Source organism: Electrona antarctica, assembly GCF_951216825.1.
Source record: "Electrona antarctica genome assembly, chromosome: 1".
NCBI lineage: Eukaryota > Metazoa > Chordata > Actinopteri > Myctophiformes > Myctophidae > Electrona > Electrona antarctica.
Genome location: NC_136806.1, coordinates 38,952,400 through 38,980,270, shown reverse-complemented (window position 1 = coordinate 38,980,270; position 27,871 = coordinate 38,952,400). Strand labels below are relative to the sequence as shown.

The following is a 27,871-nucleotide window of genomic DNA, read 5'->3' as shown; positions in this document are numbered from 1 at the left end:
ATGCTGCTGGTTGAACAGAAGAATGTAAGAAACACATTGTATTTCTCCTTGGTCTTTTGCTTTACCCGAGAACCTCCCCATTTACAATCATTTCAAAGAAGCAACACAATGAATGAACAATGTTAGTGTACTCTTCCATTCTGCTTTTGATTTGAATGTCTCATAGGCTTTGGTCAGACCGCAGGCAAATCTGATTTGTTTCGCAAATCTGATCTTTAGGACTGACTGACTGACTGTCCACACTGTTATTTTGACTTGATTAAACCAACTATGAGCTATGAAAGTATGAAGACAATCTGGATAGGCCAATAATCTAATTTGGGCTGTAACATGTGACAAATGTGACCTCTCAGTGACACAGATGAATGACCCCCTCATATTGTCACTCTCCTGTCCCTTTTCTCTTCCACAGATCAATGTCCGAGTCACCACAATGGATGCTGAGCTGGAATTTGCCATTCTGCCCAGCACAACTGGCAAGCAGCTCTTTGACCAGGTACACTGCCCACTCCCCTCTAACAGACAACCAGGCAGACACACTCTCGACACACAACAAGATACACACACACACACACACACACACACACACACACACACACACACACACACACACACACACACACACACACACACACACACACACACACACACACACACACACACACACACACACACACGCCACTAGACTACACATGAGCATACAATACATTAAGAACACCTTGGGAAAAACTGAAATACAGGACCAAAACAGACACACAAGGAAATAAAATAAAAGTAAAAGTATAAAGGTAATAAGATCACATCGCATCGTTCTCAAACAGATTGTCACTTGCTATACAGGAATAGTTCAACTATTAAACCACCGTCCTACATCTGAACATCCTCAGCCGGGAATTTTTGTTTAAAATAGTCCAAAAATGGCAATCAGACCATATAGAATTTCTGGGCGGAGCCCCTGGTGGAATGTGTTATTTAGGGCAGACATCAGCAAATACTGCCAGTGGAAAATTATATTAAGATTAAGAAATAACTTTCTTGTAATTGAACACTTTACAGTGTGACTTTGAGATAGTCACTGAATTGTTGTAGAAGTATACAGGAAAGGTGGGCACTCTGTTTTGGTGCCGACATTTCCCTACGATGCCTACTCTTCTGAGGTGCGGGTGCACTCTGTTTTGGTGCCGACATTTCCCTACAATGCCTACTCTTCTGAGGTGCGGGTGCACTCTGTTTTTGTGCCCATATTTCCCCAGTGCCCACTTTCTCCCCCCAAAGTGTCCACTCTTCCGGATGGCCACATTCCCCCAGTGCCCACTGCCCACTCTTCCTAGGTGCCCAGTTTTCCCTTGTGGCCAATATGTTTTGGTGCCCACCTTTCCTGTTATGTACCATGCAGAACACCAAGACAAGCTCTTGTTAATAACATATTTAAATGCATGAGCGTCGTCCATGCGTTCAGATCGTAAAGACCATCGGGCTGAGGGAGACCTGGTTCTTCGGCCTGCAGTATCAGGACAGCAAGGGCTTCTGCACCTGGCTGAAGCTCAACAAGAGGGTGAGAAAGAGAAACACTCTCCATGGAGACCTTTATGTCACGTTCATAATCCCCAGAGTTTTGCGGGTGGGACACAGTTGCATTTTGCCGACGTCATGGATTGTTATGATTTTGATTATGAGTCGCTCATGTGTTCTGGTGTCACTCCTCCGAGGCTAATTAGCCCACTGCCCTACTCTCATGTGTTCTCCTAATGCGACCGGGGATCACCAGGTGACGGCACAGGATATCAAGCGGGAGAACCCTCTACTCATTAAGTTCAGAGGCAAGTTTTACCCGGAGGAGGTGGCGGAGGAACTGATCCAGGAGGCAACTCAGCGACTCTTCTTCCTGCAGGTTAGTGGTGGAGGTGTGAACACATGAACGCTAGCAATCCCTATTCTGGGGTGAATGCTTGACGGAAATAACAGATCTACAAGCTCACAACACGTCACAATACGAGGCATTGTGAACTTGCAGATCGGCTAAAAAAAAGGACAGAGTATGGAGCCCCGGGGACCCCAGTCAACTAAGTAGTGCTGTAGGGTTTAAGTGGCTGATCTCGAGTGGTGCCAGAGATTAACTGCTCACAGAGAGACGGGCGGACGGACAGACAGACAGACTCACGGGACTGAGAGCAATGGTATGCCTTTCAGTGAGCTAAACAAGCCAGACCACCAATATGATATGACTCGAGTGAGAAAGATGATGCCCACAGATGTAACCACCCGTATACTTGATTGACAGGAGTCTCCCAGGGGTCAATAATATAGGTATATATATACACCGGTAGCTCATAACGCTGTAAGCTTACAGATCTGTTGTGATATCCTGTGCTGTCACTGCTATTGTCACAGAACATTTGCCCCAGAATTCATTTGCTGCACTGGCAGTGTGATCTAGTTTTGCGTACAGTCAGGTCAGACACATAAATATAAATATAAATATAAATAATTAACTGATTAGAAGTAGGAGGTCAAGGTCACAGTGACCTAAAAAATATGTTCATATATCGTTTTTGAAAAATGAAGCATCATTTTGACTTTTAGAAGCCTGCACATATATGACTGCAGATTCACTGCCACTATATACTGTACATGAATGCAATGTGTTATTGTATAAAACAAATGCTTCCTTGAGGAACACTGCAGCTCCCTGGGAGGGGGAGGGGGAGGGTGCATGTGCATACAACCACAGGCTAGAAACAGGAGCTACAGGTTTATGTGCTACAGGGAAATTATATAATATTTAGGTGTGAATTAACTTAGTCATTGATGTGGTGGCTGTGGCCGTCCCGAGTTGCTGAAATGTTATACAGGTGACATTATCATATTGTCCACACACACGCACGCACGCACGCACGCACATGGCCATGGATTAGTGCAGAGACTGTCGGCTACTGTACTGTCACTGTACTGTACTGTCACACCCGAAATCATCATACTGTGTGTGTGTGTGTGTGTGTGTGCGTGCGTGCGTGCGTGCGTGCGTGCGTGCGTGCGTGCGTGCGTGCGTGCGTGCGTGCGTGTGTGTGTGTGTGTTAGGCTGTGCAACAGTGAGACACTTGGTTGTGAAAACCAACCAAACGCTATTTTCGCGCTTGGACACAGCCAGCTATAGCCAGGGACAGACAGACAGATTCTTTTTTTTGAAATTATGTTTTTATTTTGGTCCTTGTGTACAAGCATAATGAACAACTACATCATGAGAAGTACATTACATTACAATCATATACATATAAAGATATATTTCCCATGTTCTCAATGGTGACCAAAGTTACAACATTTTTCTTTTTCTTTGGAGCAAAAACAAAAAACGAACAAACAAGAAAAAACAAAAAAGACGAACATCTGGGCAGCTCTGAAGGGAAAAGGGGGAAAGGAGACGCTTTCACTAATCTACATTACAACTTATTTGTAAGCAAGTACAGGGTCATACATTCAGCAAGTTACAATAAAGAAAGGAAATGAGAGTAAAACATAAAAAAACGGAGTGCAAAACATACTCTCTCCCCATGCCTTCGGCCTGGTGGAGACAATAAATAAAAAAGGGTGACAGACAGACAGATTCAGAGACACACAAAGCTCCGTAATGGAGTGGTTGCACCACTCAAAAAGACAAAAGTGGAATGTAATATTTATATTAATACAGGTAGTTCTTCTGACCAAGCAATTGGTTGAAATATGCTCTCCAGCCGTGCTGAAATGAGCATGACAGCACACCTATCCGTTATTGTCGAAGTGTCGAAAGTGACACTGAACCCCACAATCTAAAGCGCCTTGGATAAAGGCACATCATAACCATCTGAGCAGTCATGGAAGATGAAACTGAATATCCCCCATGTCACACGCCAATGTAACGCCGCCACTATAACGCCCAGGATTTGAACTCGGGTCTCCCACGTGCAAGTCCAATGTCTTAACCACTAGATCAAAGGGATATCCCTATGGACCGGGGGAGATATTAGACTTTTGAGGCCATCAGGCTGAGGCTCTGAGCCACTGTGCTACGCACACACGTGTAAAATGGTAAAATGGTAAATGGTGCATTTATATAGCGCCTTTATCCAAGGCGCTTTACATAGATTGTGCATTACATTCACCCATTCACACACACATTCATACACCGATTGCGGCGGAAGCCATGCAAGGTACCAACCAGCACATCGGGAGCAATTTGGGTTCAGTGTCTTGCCCAAGGACACTTCGACATGTAGCCAGGAGGAGCCGGGATTCGAACCGCCGACCCATGGATCATTGGACGACCTGCTCTACCTCTTGAGCCACAGTCGCCACATGTACACGCACACGCTGCATCAGGACTTCTTTTGCTGAAACAATCCCCTTTTTGATCACATGTGTACAGGTGAAAGAGTGCATTCTGAACGACGACATCTACTGCCCGCCGGAGACGGCGGTTCTTCTGGCATCGTACGCCGTTCAGACCAAACACGGAGCCTTCAGGAAGGACTACCATGTACCCGGCTACCTCAGCAAGGAGAAGCTGCTGCCACAGAGGTGTGAAGTAGTACACACAAAAATACTATACTGTAGTAGGTGTTCATTTAGTGTTACAAGTGGAATCGAACTGTATGTAAGTGGATAAAAAGAAAGGGTTCAGTCATTGGTATCTCCCCGTATGTCCCGCTCTTTAATGAACAGAAAATATCAAAATATACATCTTCAGGGCGGGATGCTAATTTTATCCACTCAAATGACAGAACCCCACAAAGGCCATTTATCATGTTCAATTGTGTTCCCGTTCCAATTATGTCACTTCAAATTTTGTATCCTGTATCCTGTATGCAGTATATCTCCTGATTGGATCAAAATGGTATAATAGTTGAAAATGTTCACATTACCAAAATAGATGGGGAGATCCCTGTTACAGAACACTCTATAGCAACCAGCATATAGAGCTACTTAACACAAATAAAATATAAATATATACTTCTATCACCTTTAAAATGAGTGTGTTACAAATGGAACCCGACGGACCTGTGACTCTGAGAATTAAATTAACACTCAGGATTTTACAGAGCATTTGAGGCTCCTTCAAATGGATGCCACGGTACAATCAGCATTAACCAGGGTCAGTCTCACTGGATCTCTCGGCTGTCATGGTCCTGATTGATCCATCTCTTCTCTCCCTTAACACCAGGGTTTTGGAACAGCACAAGCTGAATAAAGATGAATGGGAGGAAAGAATCAAAGTGTGGCACCAAGAGCACAAAGGACTACTGAGGTACTTTTATTTATTTAACCACTTAAACCCTATAGGGGACCCTAGACTGTATGGACAAGGGCTCTATACAAGGCTCTATACTAGTCCTTGTTTGCCCTCCACACTCTTTTCTCTCCACCAAAAATAGCTGATCTATAAGTTGTGAATGTGTTGTGAGCTTGTAGATCTGTTATTTTTTCCCCTAGAACAGGGATGTTAAGGTTCGTGGTTAACACCCTGAGCGCACAGGACGGAGTTCTCCACCCTTTAGTAATTAGTATTTAGTAACGCCCAGCGCTCAAGACGGAGATTGATCAAAAGGACGAAGATTATTGATATCAAAACCGATCGCATCGCTCCACAGGCTCAATGGAATTAATCACACATCCCGTTGTTGTTGATCACATCGAGAGTGTTTTGGCTACATCAAGCTACTTCAGCCACATCCGGGATAGCATCCGGTCCGTCGCTAAATGTGCTCCGCTGCTATAAATCGCTGGGCACTCTGATTTAATGGATTAAATAACCCCGGGCGTTCGGGGTGTTAACATGTATTATTATACTACTACTACTACTATATACTGTAGTATACAGTACTACAGTAGTAGTAGTTGCGGCCGTAGGTCACAGATTACTGTGAAAAACTGCTAAATCTGTCTGTCAGTCCGTCCGTCCGTCTGTCTGTCCGTCCGTCACACCTCGTGATACGCTCCATATATGGCCATCTCCATATATGAAGATCACAACACTGACCTCATCAAACCCTGGAGAATACATGGAGTAGACTGGATCATCACCTAGATCTGCATATATGGAGCCGGCCAGCAACTACATCTGGCCTCAAACGTCAAAACCCTTAGATCTCCATATATGGAGCTGACCTGTGACAATCCATATGTTGATCCACCCCCACCCGTCCTTCCTCTTCGATGTCTCCCTTTTGACTGATACCTGTCCATTCAAACTCTAGACGGGCTCGCCTCAAAGTTATTAGTGCAGCCGCGCCCTTCAACCGGAGAAAATTAGTTCTCAACAGGCCCGAAAATTAAGGCACGGCCCTCATCAAACCCTGTACACTCAAGACACTGCCCTCGCTGCCACCCTTAGATCTCCATATATGGAGCTGACCTGTTCCGATATTCCATGTTGATCTGACCTCATCAAACCCTGTACACTTGACACGCTCCATATATGGCCAGACCTCATCAGACCCTGTACACTCAAGACACTGCCCACGCTGCCACCCTTAGATCTCCATATATGGAGCTGACCTGTTCTGATATTCCATATGTTGATCTGACCTCATCAAACCCTGTACACTCGACACGCTCCATATATGGCCAGACCTCATCAAACCCTGTACACTCAAGACACTGCACTGCCCCCGCTGCCACCCTTAGATCTCCATATATGGAGCTGACCTGTTCTGACATGCCATATGTTGATCTGACCCCCATGCCAAAGTGCCAGTGCTCGCCCAGCAGTCTATCACCCAGCAGTCTGCTATCACCCAGCAGTCTGCTATCACCCAGGCAGATATGTTGATCTGACCCCCATGCCAAAGTGCCAGTGCTCGCCCGGCAGTCTGCTATCACCCAGGTGGATGTGTGTACGCGACCTCGCCCTTTAGTAGGCCGCAGGGTGCTGCCTTGCTGCTCGCTATCTAATCTGGCTCTTTAGCTGACTGGTAATGTATGCACCTTGCAAATATGAGACAAATTATGTGTAAATCCTGCATTAACTCAATTCTACACATTTCTGTTGGATGTTGACTATAGGTTTGTACAGTGTTGCAGACAAAGAAGCGATCACAGTGGTACTGCATGCCTGCTACTGTATATGCGACGACCGAATACTGTAAGAGTGGACACAAGATGAACGTGTTACTGTCCTATAAACTCCTCTACAGAGAAGATGCCATGATGGAGTATCTGAAGATAGCCCAGGACCTGGAGATGTATGGAGTCAACTATTTCAGCATTAAGAACAAGAAAGGGTCGGAGCTTTGGCTGGGGGTGGACGCCCTGGGCCTCAACGTCTATGAGAAGACAGACAAGTAGGACAGCTTAACACTTCCAGTGCGCCGTTTCTCTTTTTCTTTCTTCAGAATAAAGGCGCTAGAGTGCCCAGCAAATGAGACAGATTTTACTCTGAAAAGCCATTTCCCCCCAAACCGCGAGGTAAAATCCTCCATTACTACTTTGCGCTGTCACATCTCAAGTCTCTCTAGAAGCGTTTATATTCCAAATGAGATGATTGGTTAAGTCAGAAATGATGACATTGCCGTTTTATCAAAACCATGGAGAGCGATTTAGAGTAAAGACAGTTAAGTCGGGCCGTAAACAAGGATATCGACGGCAGTGTGCATGCCCCAAACATGTCTAGCTGAAGAGGGAATGATCAAGAAAAAAAATGATTTTAGCGATCTGGTTTTGTATAATTTAAAAAGACCTTAAGATGTCCCCAGACATCATGGGCTCCCTACGGGGGTCTTCTAAAGACGTCTGGAGACGTGTTGGGCACAAATAGTGTTTAAGTGGTTCACTATACTCTCACTACCCAAACTAAAACAGAGGAGGTGACATTTATTCCTAACCTAGTGTGTCCACACAATATAATCACTATGTATCGAGGCAATAATATGCTCCACGTCCAAAACAAAAGTTCAACTTTATGGTCATAAATAAAATAAATACTTCTGGACCGTGGATACACCATCCAAAAACCTACAAAACACACTATCAACCTACATAGACTCAAATGTGCATATTATGTACACAATATACAGTAAGGACTGGGGGTAAGATGAGCCACTTTTTACATTTTGAGAACACATTGTTATGGCCATCTTTCGGTACAATAATGACACAATACATTTTTGTTCTTGTGCAAACAAAAACATTTTGCCTACATTCACAAATTCAAGTTACCCTCCAGTTTGGGATAAATTGCCTCAAAAAAGCTTGTATGTTCTGTTTCTTTAAACTATGGAATAGGATTTTGTTATTTATGGGAAAACAGCTTTTCTCTCTCTTCTTAAACTGTTATGTATTAATTAAGAAATTATATACTTCTTCCCCTCATTGATTTAATATAAGCGGAACTTCTCCTAGACCAATCAGCGACATGCGTTTTTGGTTAAACATGCTGTGGCTCATCTTACCCAGTGGCTCAACTTACCGTCTCTCCTACACGATAACATTACATACAGTATTACACAACAACAATGTGTGGTTCATATGGGTGCGTCCGCTGTTCAGCAACCTGACAGCCTGTGGAAATTAACTGTTACTGAGATGGCTGCTGTGCGATTTGATGCGTCCGTAATGTTGTTTTGATGGAAGGAGAAAGAATAGAACATGAGCGGGGTGGCTACTGGCTAGTGACAAGGTTTTGCCATTTGCATTGGCAGAGAGTGGCGTAAAATGGTATGAATTTGTGGTAGTTACTTCAAAGCTTTAATCTTGAACCACCTTGAACCTTTTATGTTTTACCTTGAAGCTGTACACAAGACACAGAAAGGGTTTTAAAGATATAAAAAGCACTCAAAAGCATACAAATGCTAAACTTAAAATAAATGATAAGAAAAACACTACAGAACACTAATGAACATGATAAAACACAGAAAAACAGAGAGAGAGAGAGAGCAGACCAATTTAAAGATTTGCCTCTCGTTTATTTCGATAATGCGATAATGCGAGTGAAAGAGTGCAGGCCCAATGCAAATTTGCATCTTCTGCTTTGACTTTGACCAGGCTTACTAAATTAGCAAAGTGTGTGGTTGACCGCACTTGGATGTCAATTGGCTCTTACTAAGCCAAGATGGGCTCCATTAACAACATAAGCCTTGTGTGTGATATCACCTGGTTTTGCGATGGCAGCATCTCACTTGTGCGGCACTGCAACAGTCACATCCATCCTGACTCAATAACAAATCTTATTTGAAAGCAGACATAAATGTCAATAATAAAACAAATAGACAAAATAAAACAATCGCCAACCAACCAATGATATAAAGAAAATAAAAACACAGGATCACAATACAGGACATGTCACAATTAATACAAAGAGCTGTAATCACAAACAGCTGTATGTAAAAGCCGGTTTGAACAGGTAATACGTCTTTAACAATCTTCCATAGCTTAGGGGCGAAACCCGCGAAGGCTCATCAATCACCCACATAGTCTTTACTCCTGAGCGAGGCACAACCAGCAGGGCCTCAGAGACCCACTGGGGTGGAGTAGAAGGTCACATAAATATGCAGGTACCTGACTATGGAGGGCTCTGTAGTCTGTATGTGTAACAGAACCTTACAATGGATCCAAAAGTCGTCTGGAACCCAGTTTCATATGCAATAGACCACAGACCCCCGTTTGAGACAACTTGCTCTCTCGGGGACCCTAATCTACACTGTAAAACCCTCAGTGTTCATTTAACTCTGAGAGAGTAGATTTGTATTCCCTCCGAGTTAAGGGTCATAAGGGTCCATTTGGACTGCTGGTGGTCCCCACCTCTGATGTTGAGAGCCAGTGTTACAGAGCTTCAAACATGCTGTCTGTTTCTTTCTGCTCACCAGAATGACCCCAAAGATCGGCTTTCCCTGGAGCGAGATCAAAAATATCTCCTTCAACGACAAGAAGTTTGTCATCAAGCCAATCGACAAGAAGGCGCCGGTACTGCAAACCTTTCTTAACGTTCAACCCATTCATTCCAGCCTCTATGTATTACTCGGGGGCACATCAGGGGGGAAACTTGCATTTACAGAGTGGGCTGCCTTGAGAATAAATTATGAAAACAAAGACACTAAACACAATACAACTAAAGCATTTGCAAGTAAATTAGCCACATTTGGAAACAGGTGTGTTTCTGTTAGTTAGGCATTAAGTGCATATAATGTCATCAGGCCTGGTTGCCTGGTAATTTACACCACAGAAGCCTAAGTGAAGAGCAACATGAAAAATTGCCGGTCCCAAAGACCCCCAGCGGTCTATCTATCTCTATATCTGCCATTTTCACTGAATGTTTGCCTCCAGAATAGAGACGCTAGTGATTAAAACTGCTATAGAAAGATAACTTAAACTGCTGTGTATAGCTTTCTGCTTTGAACTTTCTACTTTTATAGATAGCAATGTTATTGTATAAATTAAAGTAGCAAAATATAGCTGGGAACTGCAGTGTGAATTGCTTATAATGCATTTCATTTAATATGGCTGTTTTGTTAATATGAGTAAGCTTAAATCTATATTTAAAGGAGAAAAACAAAGATTGTGTTTTCACATTTGATTCCTTTCAGCTTCTGAGGGACTTAGACCAGTGGTTATAATAATATAATATGTAATATATTGTTACAGAGGGCATCATCTGATGCAAGGTTATGTGTGTGTATGTGTGTGTGTGTGTGTGTGTGCGTGCGTGCGTGCGTGCGTGCGTGCGTGCGTGCGTGCGTGCGTGCGTGCGTGCGTGCGTGCGTGCGTGCGTGCGTGCGTGCGTGCGTGCGAGACTGACACAGAGAGATAGAGTGAAACAAACCCAACTACATTTGTCTCAATTTTATGCTACTATTTATACTCACTTCACTTATATTTGTTTCAAATTGACTTTTTGGGAAGGCATATTGATCCACATACTCCAGGCGGTATTAGTACTCCACTTTGGCAATAGCTTACTGAACTTACTGAACTCAGTCCACATTAGGAGGTTCCTTTGTGGTTCTTTCTCGTCAAAGCTAGATCCGAAAGAGAGTTCTCTTTCTGATCTACGTACTACTGTATGTGAAAGCAACATTTTTATTTTTCAGTATTGGTTCCAAAAGAAGTTCAGTCAGACAACTCTTGGATTGAATACAAAACATTTTTTTTTGCATAATTGAGCATAGATATCTGAAGCATAGTTTGGCGTCAGGGCTCTGTCTCTCTGCATTCCCCGTAAGCATGAATAGTTTAATTAAGTGATATTGCCAAATAGAATTACAGCGAATTAATTAAGACCTCAAAGGGGAATCTAGAAACAGAGCCTATAGGTGGATGCTGCATGGAGAGGCGGTGGGACTCAGTGCAAAACTTCATGGGGAGCAGCAGACAGCTAGGCAATGGACAGCAGACATGGTTTGAGTCCACTTCTGGAGCCAGTTGCACCACCTCACACTAAGTTCAAACTTAGCCTATAGTTATAGCTTAAATGGCTTGAATTAAAAGCCATTTAAGTTATAACTAGGCTAAGTTTGAACTTAGTGTGAAGTGGTGCAACTGGCTCCAGAACCTGAAAGGAAGCAAAACTTGGTGCTAAAGTTCATGGGATGGCCCCAGATGTTTTACAGACTTGTGTTTGCGTTCAAGGACTTTGTTTTCTACGCCCCTCGTCTCCGCATCAACAAGCGCATTCTGGCGCTGTGCATCGGAAACCATGACCTGTACATGCGCAGACGGAAGCCTGACACTATCGAGGTTCAGCAGATGAAGGCCCAGGCCAAGGAGGAGAAGAACAAACGGCAGATGGAAAGGTGGGAAGGTTAGACGGAGCTCAAGCTGTGCTCGTTACCGTTGACAGTTCGCACTCCCTCACCTAGAAACAAAAAGAGAGAACTGCTGAGTTTTCATACTTCATATTTTTTCGATGGAGTTGTCTGTTTACACGTGATCCTCCTCTCAGGGCCTTGCTGGAGAGTGAAAAGAAGAAGCGAGAGAACGCTGAGAAGGAAGCTGAGAAGATTGCCCGGGAGACCATGGAGCTGATGGAGAGATTGAGGCAGATTGAGGAGCAGACCAAGAGAGCTCAGGATGGTCAGATGACAATCTGAATACAAATGTCTCTGTCTGCTGCTGTAGTTTCTGTGTCTGGTTGAAGGTCAGAGTCAGGATGTCTTAAGGATAATGAAGTAGCTCTGAGTTCAGCACAACCTTTATAATAGAATAACATGATAGGCTTTGTTGTGTGTAGCTAATTATGCATCTGTGTTTGTAATGAGTTTTGTGCGTGACCTGCACGTGCTCACACATGTGTGTCATGTGTCTGGCATGCACACATGTTTTGTGTGGGTACTTTTGAGTACTTTTGTATATATGTATAAATGTTACTTACTCCTTTATGGTGATGCTAAATAGTGTTATCTAGGAAGGATTTGTATGCCAGTAGGCGGATTAAAATGATATGATTGTGACATTTAACGTAATGTTAAATGTCACATTATAAAACAAAATATCCCACCATTCACGATACATTTGGAATAATATTAGTTAATATGTGTCACACTATGCAAATGGAAGGCTTTCTTTGCACTCTAAATTTAGTAGGCTACATGGTAAGAGTTATTTCCATCCCGCAGGATGAAAAACAATGTTTAATTTCCATTCACATCGTGGAAAACAAATAGAAATGGGGCACCCATTTAAAAAATATATTTTACAAGAATTAATTATGTATTATTTGTAAATCAAATTGCCTAAACCCCTTTGCCTTTGTGTCCCTTTTTGGGCATTTTTACTTTTTCCACCATTGAGTCTGTGTGTGTGTGTGTGTGTGTGTGTGTGTGTGTGTGTGTGTGTGTGTGTGTGTGTGTGTGTGTGGGTGTGTGTGTGTGTGTGTGTGTGTTTCAGAGCTGGAGGAACAGACGCGCAGGGCCCTGGAACTGGAGAAGGAGAGGACCATGGCCCAGGAGGAAGCAGAGAAGCTGGACATGGACTGCAGGGCTGCTGTGGAGGCCAAGGCTGCTCTGCTAGACCAGTCCGACAACCAGCAGCGGAACCAGGACAACGTGGTGCACAGTCACACAACAATAACAGCAACCACTACTAATGTCACCTGTCACAATGGTAACAGGTCAAGTGGGCACCTTGGACATCTGGGCACCTCGATGTAAAATTGGCTATTTTGTCAAAATGTTAAAAAATGAAATATTAGAAAAATGGTCTTAAAAGAAAGTACACGATCATTGTATGTGTAGCACCCAGCCAAGACCCTGCCCACAACAGCCCTGCAAATCGGGCTCGGCCCTATTGGCACGACAGGTCGTGTGTCGGTCTGGCGAGTGGGAGACGGGAATTCAATCCCCGCTCCTGCGCATCACTACAATCTGGCGTAGTCGGTCGGACTTGGAGCACGGGGATCCTTGCAGGAGGGACATGATGGATGTTGTGTGCGGTGGTCCGCGGCGCGAAGTGTGAAGTGCGAGGATGCGCTCCACAAGACTGGGAGGGTGATTGTAGCACCCAGCCAAGACCCGGCCCACAACAGCCCTCCTGGCATGACAGGCTGTGCGTTTGTCTGGCGAGTGACAGGCTGTGCGTTTGTCTGGCGAGTGGGAGACTGGGGTTCAATCCCTGCTCCTGCGCATCACTACACACATGCTTAAACATTCGACAATTAAGGTCTAATATTTCTACAATTGTTACAAATTGCTACAAAACCTGTATATCCAGTCATTTTGGGGCATAAAAAATAAATTGAAGGATAACATTTAATCTCTATAATAATAATGATGTATACTTTACATTACTTAAGACCATTTTTCAAATATATTATTTAACATTTTGGACAAAATAGCCAATTTTACATCAAGGTGCCCAGATGTCCAAGGTGCCCACTTGACCTGTATCCGTCACAATATACAAAACAAGATGAAGGGCCTTATCTTTTGTCTGGCGCAAGTGGCTGCAGCGCGAAGTGCATTTCGGTATCTTTCCCCACCGACGCACACGCCTTGTGCCTGTGTTGTCTAGATACCAAATGGCTGTGTGCTTTTGAGTGTGGGAGTGTGTTGGTCTCAAAAATTAGGTGTGGTCTGGTGCGATCATGGCATAATGGTATTTGAGGGATGGTGGTGCTAGATGAAAACTCAAGAACTCACTCAAATGGGTAGGGTTCCCCTCCAGGGAACATGTTGGCCGAAGGGTGGAGCTAAAAGAAAGGCCATGGAGCCGTTTCGTGCTGATACCGGGTATGTCCAGTCCATACGGGCATGTCTGCACACCCACCGCAGGCAGGCAGGCAGGAAAGGCAGGAAAGGCAGGCGGGCAGGCAGGCGGGCGGGCGGACGGACGGACGGACGGACGGACGGACGGACAGACAGACAGACGCTCAAATTGATCTTCATTATAGATTAACCCATGCCTGGTTAGGGTTTGTTTACCTTTAGTTCAGTCTGTTAAAGTGAGAGGTATTTAGTAGACACATTATATGTTTGGCCTGATTTCCTGGCCTGGTCCTGTTGTCTTGTCTCTTGTGTGATATATTAGAAGTCGGCGCCCAGCCCAAAACCCTGAGACAGCCCCGTAATCAATATTTCATTAGTCTTGTTGTACATTCGACAACGTTTAAACAGATGGGGAACAATGTCTCCACCATTTTGGGGGGAACGTTAAAAAATAGCAGATCTACAATCTCACAACTTGTCACGTTGCATGCGTTGTTGCGAGTTTAGATTGACTAGTTTTGGTAAAGGGATTTGAAAAGAGACAGAAAAAAGCAGTCCAAGGACAGAGGCAACTCATGTCCACTTTATTAAGTGTAAAGGGTTTAAGTGGTTACTTAGGGTTCTTTGTGCATACCAGCTCATAGAAGCATATGATTAAACCTCCTGTTCACTGGGAGCATTCATTCTGTGGAGCAGCATGAATACTGACTCTTATAACCACCTGAGCCCTAGCCTGGAGCTAACATCCTGGGAAATATGACCATCTACAAGCTTTGTGAGGCCTCATTCACACCGTCACACGTACCAAACACGTACCAAACACCAATCAAGCAATGTTTTTTTTGGGCCACCACAATGCTTTTCCAATGGGAGTCACATGGTTTGATCAAACATTTGTGTTTGATCGCTGATTGCTCCCCCCTCATCAAACAAAAATGTTTGGTCAAACCATGTGACTCCCATTGAAAATGAATTGGAGCAGCAATCAAAAAGCAATCAGGCATCACACACGGACCGAACATTTGTTGTGTAGGTGCCTGACACTAGCCTGACACGTCATCGTGAGCTTGTAGATCAACTACCTTCTGTTTGATTGGACAATTGATTACTTATTAATTAACAATGATTGGTCTGCGTTTGTTGCTTTACGGAAACACACACACACACACACACACACACACACACACACACACACACACACACACACACACACACACACACACACACACACACACACACACACACACACACACACACACACACACACACACACACGCATGTGAATGCGTGTGCACGCACACATGCTCAAAGGTAGGCTACACTAAGTAGCACTCTGTATTACTAGTCAGTTGAATGAAACCCAGTGTGACATTCAAGACTGATACAAATAAAAACACACAAGGTCATGTTTACTATCCACAGAGGGACCAGATGGAAACACAGTCAGCACGCGCACACACGCACATGCACACACACACACACACACACACACACACACACACACACACACACACACACACACACACACACACACACACACACACACACACACACACACACACACACACACACACACACACACACACACACACACACACACACACACACACACACACACACAAATAGTTAAAATAGCCGATCTACAAGCTCACAACATGTCGATAGATCAGCTATAGTTGAACGACTTTAAAATGTTTATCAAAATAGTAAAAACAAAGTAAAGAAGTTTAGGGATAAGGGGTAAGGCACTGATGAAAATAGGGCCCTTGGTGTTAGTTCTAGATCTAAGATCAATATTGTGTGTTTGTGTGGCTGTGTGTGTGCTTATAGGCCACTGAGCTCGCGGAGCTTACCTCTAAGATCTCTCAACTGGAGGAAGCCAAGAAGAAAAAGGATGAAGAGGCAAAGAGGTGGCAGCAGAGGGTGAGTGTGAGGTGATGTTCCACATGAATTAAAGATGAGGAGTCAAACGGTGGGTAAAACAGAAGTCACACCCAACTATGTTCACTGGGAACTTTACCCAGAACTTATACTCAATCATATACACTGGCACCACAGTAGGTGGAAAGAAGATGTCAGTGCGCGTTTATTATGTGCTTTCATGCACATAATAATGTAATCTCCAGAGTTAAGGGGAAATGAAACACAAGGAAGAGTTTGTCGTTTATTTTCTAAAGAGCTGAAGAGACCCCTGTTACTAAAGAAATAGAATATTTCAGAATATAGAGACTTAGAGACTTTTAACAAAAAGTTAAAAGTTCTAAAAGTGTGTGCGTGCGTGCGTCGTGCATGTGTGCATTGTGTGTGCGCGTGTACAAAACAAACAATACCAGCACTCATGGGTGCATCATCTTCAGTTTTTTAGGGCAAAAACGAACAGGTTTCAGCTCTAAACCATCAATCAGCATGATCACAGCCACAGAAAATGGCATTTAATAGAAACTTAATGTGAAATTTATGTGATCCTCTGTGATGAGGGCTCAGGAACGTGTTAGTTCCTGCCTTCGGTGAGCAGATGATGATGGAACCATGAGCAATGGTATTGTTTGTTTTGTTCTCTACCACGAGAGCCTCATCTTTAATTCATCTGGAGCGTCTGTGCTCTGGAACCGTGCATTTACATGCATACATACACCTACATACAAGAAATGTTCCATGTAATGTCTATGTATTTTGTTCATTCATTTAATTCGTTAACCTTTATTTATCCGGGGAGGAGGATTGAGAGCAAGCTCTCTTTTTCAAAGATACCCTGATACATGCACAATATAAAGGCAATACGAAAAACAAGAAATGAATAAAGACCTCATTAAAAACAAATCATAGATGCAGATAAATAAAGGGCTACATGTACAGTTACAATGTAATGAAGCACCATAAATGTCTATATGGATGTCTAATTCACCTATAACGAATCCCGTGCTAATTTACAGTATTTAATTATTTAGCATAACTTTGAGCAAAATTTTGTTTTAGGCTACGGTTTGTTACTTAACTGAAATACCATATTTTCAGTTCAGTCAGATTTGTTTTAATCTATAAGCAATGTAAGTACTGTTGGCATATGTTCGCATCAAGGCGTTGTTTCAATTTATTCATTCCCTGTAAGCATGAAAATATTTATAACTAGAAAAAGTGCCCCTCGGGGCACAGGTCTCCGCCAGGCCAGGTCAGGTTGTGGCCTCCTGGTGGCGCTATAATAGGCCAATGTGAAAAGGGTGCCATTTCTTCTTATGCCTTTGATGGCAATTTGATGATTTGAGGCATTTTGTTCCAAAAATGTGTTGTGCGAAAGATTGCACATAAATTGCATGCTGCGTTCATGAGGCTTTTTGTTCAAAACGGGCCAATCCTGCAAACTTTGAAAGCCAATGTTAGCCAATTACGATGGAATATGAAATATCGGACAGATCCGTCTTGAACACATGACTATAGAGATACTGTGTAACGATTTACGGGATTTTTCGACAAAATCTGGAGGAGTAATATACAAAAAATGTGTTTTACAAAAGTCGGTCTCCTGGTGGCGCTATAAAATGCAGATGTGAAAATGCAGGTCAAAGGTTTGTCCTTGGCCTCTAGGGAGTGTGCATGCAACGTTTCACGCAGATCGGTGCAGTTATAGGTAAAAATGGTGAAAAGCTGCCTCATGGTGGCGCTATATAACAGGCTGTTCTGGAAAATGTGGGGCAGAGGTTCATCGTTGGCATTTAGGGAGTGTGTGTGCAAAGTTTGGCATCGACCGGGTTAATGGTGCCGGAGATTAGCTGTTAACGGACGGGCGGACGGACGGACACACGGACGGAGGGCAAAACATACTCTCTCGTCTCCCCATGCCTTCGGCGTGGTGGAGACAATAAAATCTGCCCAATAGATATTACAGGGAAGGAAATAGTTGGACCCCCTAAAGGGATCATAGAAACACAACCGCTGAGCATCAGAACAGCACAGCAAGCAGCAGCAGCAGTACAGCACAGCAGACAGCAGAGTAAGGAATGAGCTGGTAAATCAAGGATATGTAAATAAGGCGAGGACAAATACGTCACTTTCTTGGTCTTGTAATACCAGCTGGCAAATTTGTAGGCGTTCGTCAAGTTGGAGCTGGAAGTGGAATGGATTGAAGTCAACAAGAGCTTATGAATAAACACCATCTTGTAATGGTAGCGAGTAGCGACCTTTGTTAAATAATGGGTTCAGGGAAATAAAATAAGGTCTCTTGTTTTTTGATTTGCACAGTATATCATTTTATTACATGGATATGTATGTAAAAGGCAATAGAGTAAGTTTCTGACTGGGCTGTCTAGCCTGAAATACTGACGAATCTGCCAGAGCGAATACTGCCCAGTCAGAATTCAATGTGCTCAAGGTGCTCTTTTAAATACCTCCAATTTATGAAAACATAGTGTGATATGTTCATTCAAAAGATAGTGTTGTTTATTCATGAGCTTGTCCACCTGGCTCTCTTCCATGCATTCCATCAAACGTCCAGCTCCAGTTTGCCACCCAGTGAGTCTACGCCGCATATCATGACGTAGAACATCTGTCCTCTCCTATACCCTTGGGGTAAATGGGGAAGTTTAAATAGCCCGTTCCAGTCCAGTGAAGCATGCATGTGACTGATCACCTGAGTTGGCAGAACTTGGCACTACTTTGAATTGTCTGCCTGAACCAGCTCTGCAGGTTTCGCATCATTAATATAGTATAAACGTACTGGAAAACAGGTAGTCCTTCCTTTTGCTTATAGACAGTGCAGTAGTGCGGGTTCAGTAGCAGTGCATTAGTGTGCAAGATGCTCAGAATCATAGGAGGATACAATGTGCATATGATGTGAAAATGCACTGTACATGCGATGTGAGAATGCTATATGTGCATGGAGTAATTCTACTGAATTCCTATTAAATGGGATGGAAGATTATCTGTAAATGTGATAGAGGACATTGAATGAACAATATTATAAAGATCTTTCTCTTGAAACTGGGCCACATTTTCTGACCTGACCAATATTATAAATTAAGATGTTTCTATTGAAACTGGGCCAGAATGTCCATAATTCCTGTTCATATATAACCATAGAGCTCACTGCAAGTGGTGTGTCTATGGGCATGCGTGCGTGCGTGCGTGCGTGCGTGCGTGCGTGCGTGCGTGCGTGCGTGCGTGCGTGCGCGGATGCGTTTAACAGGCCGTGATGGTGGAAGCTGATTTGGAGCGAACCAAAGAGGAGCTTAAGGTTAAACTCATGGGTGTCCACATCCAGGACCCAGTGAACTGTCACATGCAAGATCACGACGAGACAGACGAGAGCAATGCTGAAGCCAGCGCTGAGCTGACGTCACCCGGCATGGTCCGAGACCGCAGCGAGGAGGAGAGGATGACAGAGGCGCAGAAGAACCAGAGGCTGAGGAGAAGCCTTAAGGTCAGGCTTTGTTCTTTTTACATGTTGTTTTAAGTTAACCACTTCCAACCTGCAATTCCTATTTTGGGCATGTCATTATAGGCAAAGATTTTCAAATAGATAATATAAAAAAGAAATAATGTATAGGCTGCCACAGATTTTCCAAAATTAAAAAATAAATATATATATATGTATATATATATATATATATATATATATATTACATACACAGTCAATAAAGGCTGACGGGTCTTTGCAAATCTTTGCAAGTCTTTGCATATGGACAAAAAGCTAGAGCTAAACTCAGCTAATCAAAGCTAGCCAATGTATCTGAATACAGGTGTTTTAATGCTCTGATGGATGATCATAGCCGAAACCCGTCAGCATTCGTGTATTGGTTATTGGTGTGCCAATAAAAAAGTGTGAGTACTTTGTCCTCCAAAGGGATTTTGGGATTCAAAGTCATCCTCTGCCACTTCCTTTGCCTAACAAGACATGCCTATCACAAGGTGTTTCAACTATAGGAGCATCCAGCATCCACATCTATGTTGTTGTTGTACCAGTATCTCATATATCCTACCCATCTTATTTTATTCAGAGACCTTTCGTGTTCAGTACAGACAAGTGTCCAGTAACAGGTCAGCTTGTTCCTTTTAGATATCAACACCTTGCAAGGTCAAACTGGCTTATAGATATTTTTGAGGGGCGCTAGACCCTCCTATGTACAGCTTTGAGGCTCTGTGTAAACACAAACATTGAAGACAAAAGTGTGTAAACACAAACATTGAAGACAAAAGTGTGTAAACACAAACATTGAAGATAGTGAGGAAGAAGTGAGGACGCAAATTGTGATTGGCCAGAATGAGATGATGTATAAGAGCGCCCCTCACTTCACAGGTGTGATTTTTGATCCAATATACAGCTTTTATGTCCTGAACTCTTGTCACATTTGCCATTGACAATGAAAGGAGAATTTACGTCATATGTGTCTGAACAAATGAGCTTTTTGTGGAAACACAAACATTAAATGCCATTGACAATGAAAGGAAAATTAATGTCATATGTAGATGAGCAAATCTGCTATTTTGTCCTAACACAAACATTAAATGCCATTGACAATGAATGGAGAAGTTACGTCATATGTGACGAGCAAATCGGCTTTTCTAAACACAGTGCAACTGTTTTAATTCAGCTCGGGCTTACAGTATATATACAGTATGTAACACATACATTCAGTTGTCATCTTACATGATCATGTATCATCATGGTTAAAAGATAATAACATAAGTTGACAAATGAATTCATGAAGAAGTATATTAATTTTTTATTGGATGATGTACGACGATGTGATGTAAGAGCGCCCCTCACTTCACACGGGTGTGATTTTTTTTAAATATACTGTAGCTTGTCATGATGTCTAAATGAGAGCTCATCTGCTAGTCAGTAGTCTGTCTGATCAATATAATATATGAAAACATGAAACATGAAAATAATGGAAACCACATGAGAAACCAATGGTAATTGGGTGCTAATCGACCCACGCCATTGTGCCGCGTGTCAAGGATGGGCAGGAGGAGATATAGAGGGACCCGACGAAGGCTTTCAGGGAATGGAGTGACAGGGACTGCCTTCTACTAAACACCTCCAAGACTGTCATGTATCTGTTGTCTGTGCTTAAATGTACAAACTTCAATACAAATATTTGAATAATAATAATAAACACCTCCAAGACTAAGGAGATGGTGGTGGACTATCGGAGGAACAAGCCTGCTCCTCTTCAGCCTGTCAATGTCCAAGGGACAGATATCGAACAAGTACAGTCCTACAAGTACCTGCGAGTTCACATGGATCAGAACCTGGATTGGGCTCTGAACACAGACACTGTCTATAAAAAGACAGAGCAGGCTCTTATTTCTGAGGTGGCTCAGATCCTTTGAGGTGTGTGCAGCAGAATGCTATACATGTTTTACCAGTCAGCAGTGGCAAGTATTGAAGTATCTTGTTCTGCGCTGCAGTCTGCTGGGGAGGCAGCGTGATGGACAAGGTCACAAGGATGCCAAGCAGCGGAACAAACTGATGAGGAAGGATGGCTTAGTTAGTACTGTGGGAGAGGCCGGAATCACTGGAGTCTGTTGTTGAGAGATGCACACACTATATAAGATGCGGGCCATAATGGACAATGTGAGTCATCCTCTCCACAAAATCTTGGCAGACCTGAAAAGCGGAGATAGAGCGAGTGCATTCTCCAGCAGTGGCGTCAGATGCACCGTCGCCACCAACTGCTGATAACAGCTGCGGCAGTGTTTCCGTATTCGTTCGACATCCTACCCCAAATCATAACCTCATAGGGAAGCCACGGGTGAGTTTTAACCGCCTTTTTTTATATATATATTTTTGGCGTTTTTTGCCTTTTTAATTGATGGTACAGTTGAGGGTACAGTATTTAGACAGGAAAGGGGGAGAGAGATGGGGAGTGACACGCGGAAAAGGCCGTCGGGCTCGGGAGTCGAACCCGCGGCACGCCATCCGGCTGGCTTGGCAGCCTAGGTGCCCAGATGGTTGAGCTAACCGCCCGGGCCGACACGGGTGAGTCTTAACCAGCCACGCATGTTGGGAAAGCAGAGGAAACACTGCCGCGGCTGTAATCGGCAGTTGCCGCGTCTGGACCGGCGACCGGCAGTTGAGGAAACACTGCCACGGCACGGACCTGCAGTGGAGTGTCTTGTTATGTATGGGTCTGCGCAATATCAAAGGATTATTATCCCCAGTGACACCTTTTTTTAATAATTTGTTATGCTTATTCATAATTTTAAAAAATTGTCTTTCTCTCATTTTTAACCCGTGCCTCCTCTTTTTGTGATGTGTTTTAACCTTCTATGTATCTATCATAGGACATAATTATCTATTTTGAAATAAAAACCACAGCGAGGGTGAAAAGCTGCCATATTGCCATATTGAACCAATAGTATCAATAGGCTAAATCACTAGAGTAAACATAATATTTAAGAGTTCCCGAACATTCAGGAGACTAGAGAGGTGAATTTAATAATATAAAACTTATCCCCAAGGGGGATTTTGTGTAGTTTCATTTTGAAGCATCTCCTGAACCGTCTTGAGTATATTAATATGTCTCAGTGCAATATTCTATTGAGATGCAGACCAGGTGCACTTCTTCTGATTGCCTGCTACAATGTGAGTGCTCAAATACAGTCGTATAAAAACCCACTAGATGAGTGGAATTAGTGGAACTGCAAGATAAAAATGAAAGGCTTGTTATTGTGCTACTTCTGCAATATTCTATATTCTATAAATACTATTCTAAACTTATAGACAAACCCTTGACTACTAAGGACCCTTGAGGGGACCTGGGCCAACAACAATATACTCAAATGTACATAGGCCCCTCAGCACCTCAGCCTATACAGTACACAGCTATATGGCCCTGCTATGGCCCTTTTACCACAGCCCCTCCTATAGGGCACATATCATGTAAATACTGTAGGCAGTCAGTAAATCATTTATGATAAATGTCTACGGGTGCTTTTTAGAATCACTAATGCCTTAAAAACTGGGTAGTCAAATGTGTTTGTGCACCCATCTGACTGCCCATTCTAGGTAGTGCTGGGGGGGAGCTTTGGAACATAATTGGGCCCAGGGGCTTAATTTTTCCCTTTTTGATAATTGGCGTAAACATAGAGAGCAATCAATCACATGAAATTCCTTCGGTGTGAAAGGTACTTTGCTAAAAATAATTTGCTAAAATGTGTGTGTGTGTGTGTGTGTGTGTGTGTGTGTGTGTGTGTGTGTGTGTGTGTGTGTGTGTGTGTGTTCTTCGCAAAGGTCTTGAGCACAGAGCTGGCTGCGGCCATGGATGAGAGCAAGATGACGCCCAACGACCTGATCCACGCTGAGAACGTCAAACACGGCCGTGACAAATACAAGACGCTCCGTCAAATTCGCCAGGGCAACACCAAGCAGCGCATTGATGAATTTGAGTCCATGTGAGAGAGTTTACAGTAGGGAGCAGTCCCTGAAGGAGCAGAGAGATGCTTAACCTCTTTAACCCTGCCGTCCTAAAACATAACATAAAATACACCTTCACTTTACAGTAGTTTATAAACCTGTGTGATCTTACAGGTTTTGTTATGTCGTATTCCTTCATTTATAACTATCATTTACAGTGTTGTTTGGCACCACTGTGAAATAGACAGAAAACGTGTTTAAAGTGTCAATATTATGTGGTCACATAGCTAGTATCAAGTTCATTATAGCCTACATATGATTTTGTGGGATACAGTCATGAAAATGTGTTAATAACAGAAATAACATCCAACTTATTTTGGGGGATGGGGGGGGGGGGGGGGGGGTGTGTGTGTGTGTGTGAAACTGTCGGATCTGGTCTCTTGGAAATAAATCATAAATAAATAACCAGTTTCAGATATCTTGTACAGTACAATCCTGTGTTCATCTCTGTCCTGTTAGCTGTGAGATATTGTGGCCTGTTATAAGGACAAAGCAGACATAACACTTGCAATTGGTCTCGACTTTCAATGCAATCTCACACCCGTGCCGTTCTAAACGGGTGACTGATGGGTACAGATTTTGACGGGATCCGCTCGTAACGGCGCATTAGTCAGACAACGTGCCATCTTGGGAGGTTTTCAGATTACTTTCAAAGGTGTGATGTCACGTTCTCTTTCTGTATACTATAGTACGGCTTGAGAGGGAGACTATGTTGTTAACTATTCCCTCTAGTCCCACTTTACTTCACAACTCATTGATTCCAAACCTTATTTCTCAGAGGAGTGAATGAAGGCGTCTCTTGGTGGTAATGAGACCGAGACATTGAACGTGCACAGAGCACATGGTGAGATCTTGTAAGATTTCCTCTGTCCTAAAACAGAGAGGAATACAATAGCCGGTCTCCCTCCGAGTATGGAGATGACCTTCTTGTTACGGTAGTAAGTCTTTATCTTGTCTGGAGTGTAAGCCAAAATTGCACTCTAAAAGCACTTTTATAAAATTAAGACTTAGGTAGAGCAGTGGTTCTCAATGCAGTCCTGGGACCCCCAGGCCAGGGCTCCCCGAGGGGGTTCCAAGGGACCCCCAGCAATGTTAGTTAATATAGCATCCAGATCAGTTTAACCATTGTACACATTGTGAGCTTGTAGATCTGTTATTTTCAAAGAATCTTGAACAAATGTGAAAACATTTGAATATTTTAAACATTTTAACAACACAAATCTTCCCTTAGGTGACCAGATCCAAACTGGGACAGGGGGGATTGGACAAGGTTAGCAATTTATTACTTAAGTTGCTATTAAATGCCTTGATGTCATATTCGACTATAGGCCCAATATTGCCTATCATTTTGTTTTTGGTCATGGGTGGTATGGCTGACTTGGTACTGTAGCTAGGGGATATTTCTAATGTAATTTTAACAGGCTTAAAACACATCTTGCAGGAAAAGAAAGAATGAGAGAGCTTTACAACAGAAAGCCAAATATTGGAGGACTAACAATAGGGCATTTGAACACTGATGCCTGCCATGAGTCACAATGTGACTGACAGGCGGCGGAACAGGAGGCCTACCTGGTTGATCCTTCCTGCCAGTATACAGCATTATGCTTGTCTCAAAGATTAAGCCATGCATGCATGTCTAAGTACAAACGGCTTGTACAGGATCTCAATTTGTGGCACGGACGCCTGAAAATTCTTGGAAATTAGGTAATGTCCCACGCATCTGGTCACTCTAATTAATCTGGTGCACATATTGTCAAAAATGGGTCCGCAGCCAAATTAAATGCATATTAATTTGGGGGTTCTTCTTGAAAAGTTTGACAACTACTGAGGTACTGGTAGAGAACGTTCACATGCGCCCACTAGTGGTGACATTGAAGTACTGCATCACTTCATTCGTTCAGGACTTCCCTCCTCGCCTCTATGGCGATTGGTTTGGATTATATCTGATCTGGTTTTATTCTACTGAGAGCAACCAGACAAACACATGACCGAACTCTCATTGGGCAAATGCTTGCTCACACCCCGGGAAACGTTGTATTGCTCCCTCCCTCCCTCCGTCTCTCTCTCTCTCTCTCTCTCCCCCATCTGTCTGTATCTCTCTCCCCCCTCTCTCTCTCACACACACACTCACTCTCTCTCTCTCTCTCCCTCTCTCTCTCTCTCTCTCGTGCATATTTGCCACTAAATAAAAATTACTGAAATTCTAAGCGAGGGGGGAAGAAGAAGATGTCTCTTCGGTCGAGAGCGGCCGCCGAGTTGGATAAACTTCCTAGCACTTTATTAACAACAATAAAGAAACGCGGTCCTACAGATATTGTTTCAGACACTTGTGAGAGTCTCAGCAACGCGGTCTCCGTGTCCTTGGCTCTGGGCGCTCAGCAGAACGACATCACTATTTGCTCTAATTATAATAACGGTGCTTTTGAGGACACAAGTTCCCCCGACGACGACGAGGCAGCAGCGGCAGCAGCAGCGGGCACGCCGGCCTCAGAAGGAGCGCCGACCGGAGGACGGGGTCACTACGTTCGCGGCGGCTCCGCGGCACCGCGGCCAGTTGCGTCGTCGTTCGTAGCCGGGGTGAGTCCCGGTGACATGTACCGCCTGACCTCTTGCATGGATCTCCTGAGGTCCAGCGAGGAGGACGTGGACGGCGGAGCACGGAGCGCGTGTCCCACCACCGTGCCGCGGTACACCTGGAAGGAGTCCAACTTCTTCATGACTGCGGGCGCCGCCTGCAGTGACGAGCAGCAGCTCGGCCCCTCTCTCCCCGCCTGTCACCTGGGCTCCGGCGTGTGGTGCGTTAATGACAGCATAGCACGCAGCGCCAGCGACCGATTCGAGCCGGAGCGAGGCGGACCGCCGGCGGGCGCAGCATGTAATTCGTTATGTAAACACTGTAACTATGGACAGTCCTCCTCCACCTCCACCTCCATGCAGCAGCAGCAACACTGCCGCTGTGTTGTCCCGTCTGCAGGCGGGCAGGACGGGGCGAAAGGTGCCCTGCATGCGGGGGTGATGATGATGGTACCGGGACGCGGCCAAGTGGAAAGTTACCCGAGCGAGATGATCGAGATCCATCCAAGTCAGCATGCCAGTTCCTATTCTCCTGTCAAGAGAGAAGCCGTTGGCTGGGTCGATATGACCAGGTAAAAATGATAATGATGAGAATATAAATAAAATGCCACATAGGCTGCTATATATAATTTCCTCATTTCATATTTGGTTTTCACATCCAGTTCACACTTTAATGCCTTGTTTTCTAATTCGGTAGGCCTAAATTATTGTAACAAATAACCCTATCTGTTACCACAATATGTCAAAAATAATAATAACAATAATATACATTTCTGGCGTTTGACGGTAGACCTAAAAGGTATAATTGCTTTGCTTATAGTTTTCCAGTACAATATTTTGTATGGTCTACTCTACTGACTACTCCAGTTAATTACAATTGGTCTGTTTTCTTTAACTAATAGGGCTGCAAGGAATCTTAGTTTTTAGATTATGTAGGCTATGTACATGCCTTATTTGCATCGATAGGTGACGGTATTGGTATAGGTATCATAGCCTATAGATTAGACTACATACACCTACTTTTTTACAGCCCTACTGGACACAACTTAAAAATGTGCTTTTGGTTAATTGGCTGTAGGCCTACCAATTTCATCCAATCAAGAGAACCCATCTATCGTGCAGCTTCAAAATGTATAGTGTTCCAGTTCCAATTTTGTCTCAATTTCACACACACACACACACACACACACACACACACACACACACACACACACACACACACACACACACACACACACACACACACACACACACAAAACAGTGATTACGATGGTAATATTAACTACTATAACACTTATTAGAAAAAATAAAAAGTATTACTGTATACACACACACACACACACACACACACACACACACACACACACACACACACACACACACACACACACACACACACACACACACACACTTATTAAACAGTGATTAGGCCTACTATGGTAATATTAACTACTATAACACTTATTAAACAGTGATTACTATGGTAATATTAACTACTATAACACTTATTAAACAGTGATTACTATGGTAATATTAACTACTATAACACTTATTAAAATAAAAATAAATAGTATTATTAATGCGTTGCATTTAGAGCTATGTTACTCTTGACTTCCGCCACTCGCATGAATGCAGACCAGCCTCTCGTCTTTAGCGTAAATAAAAAGAACGTTTTTGCTTCTCACCAAAACAAAGGCGGGTTGTGTCATTAGAAAGC

At 43.5% G+C, this 27,871-nt stretch overlaps 2 protein-coding genes across 3 annotated transcripts in view; both read left to right on the top strand.

The window, feature by feature from the left end:
* On the top strand, positions 1-23,865 carry LOC306920268 (moesin-like; the record flags this gene model as incomplete). The annotated part of the gene is made up of 14 exons (XM_079496968.1): positions 1-24; positions 413-496; positions 1,460-1,555; positions 1,769-1,891; positions 4,400-4,551; positions 5,195-5,278; positions 7,167-7,313; positions 9,834-9,930; positions 11,593-11,756; positions 11,906-12,036; positions 12,850-13,010; positions 15,996-16,088; positions 19,420-19,578; positions 23,398-23,865. 14 exons carry the CDS (start codon positions 1-3, stop codon positions 23,560-23,562), a joined length of 1,680 nt encoding a protein of 559 aa, XP_079353094.1. The 3' UTR covers positions 23,563-23,865.
* A 1,872-nt stretch (positions 23,866-25,737) lies between these two features.
* LOC306930104 (progesterone receptor-like) overlaps positions 25,738-27,871 on the top strand; it is a 55,104-nt gene continuing 52,970 nt past the window's right edge. For both annotated transcript variants that reach the window (XR_013790848.1, XM_079510848.1), the window contains exon 1: positions 25,738-26,726. Coding sequence is in view for 1 of the 2 variants with exons in the window: in XM_079510848.1 (XP_079366974.1) it covers positions 25,807-26,726 (920 nt within the window). In the remaining variant the exon portion in view is untranslated. The remainder of the gene's footprint in view (positions 26,727-27,871) is intronic.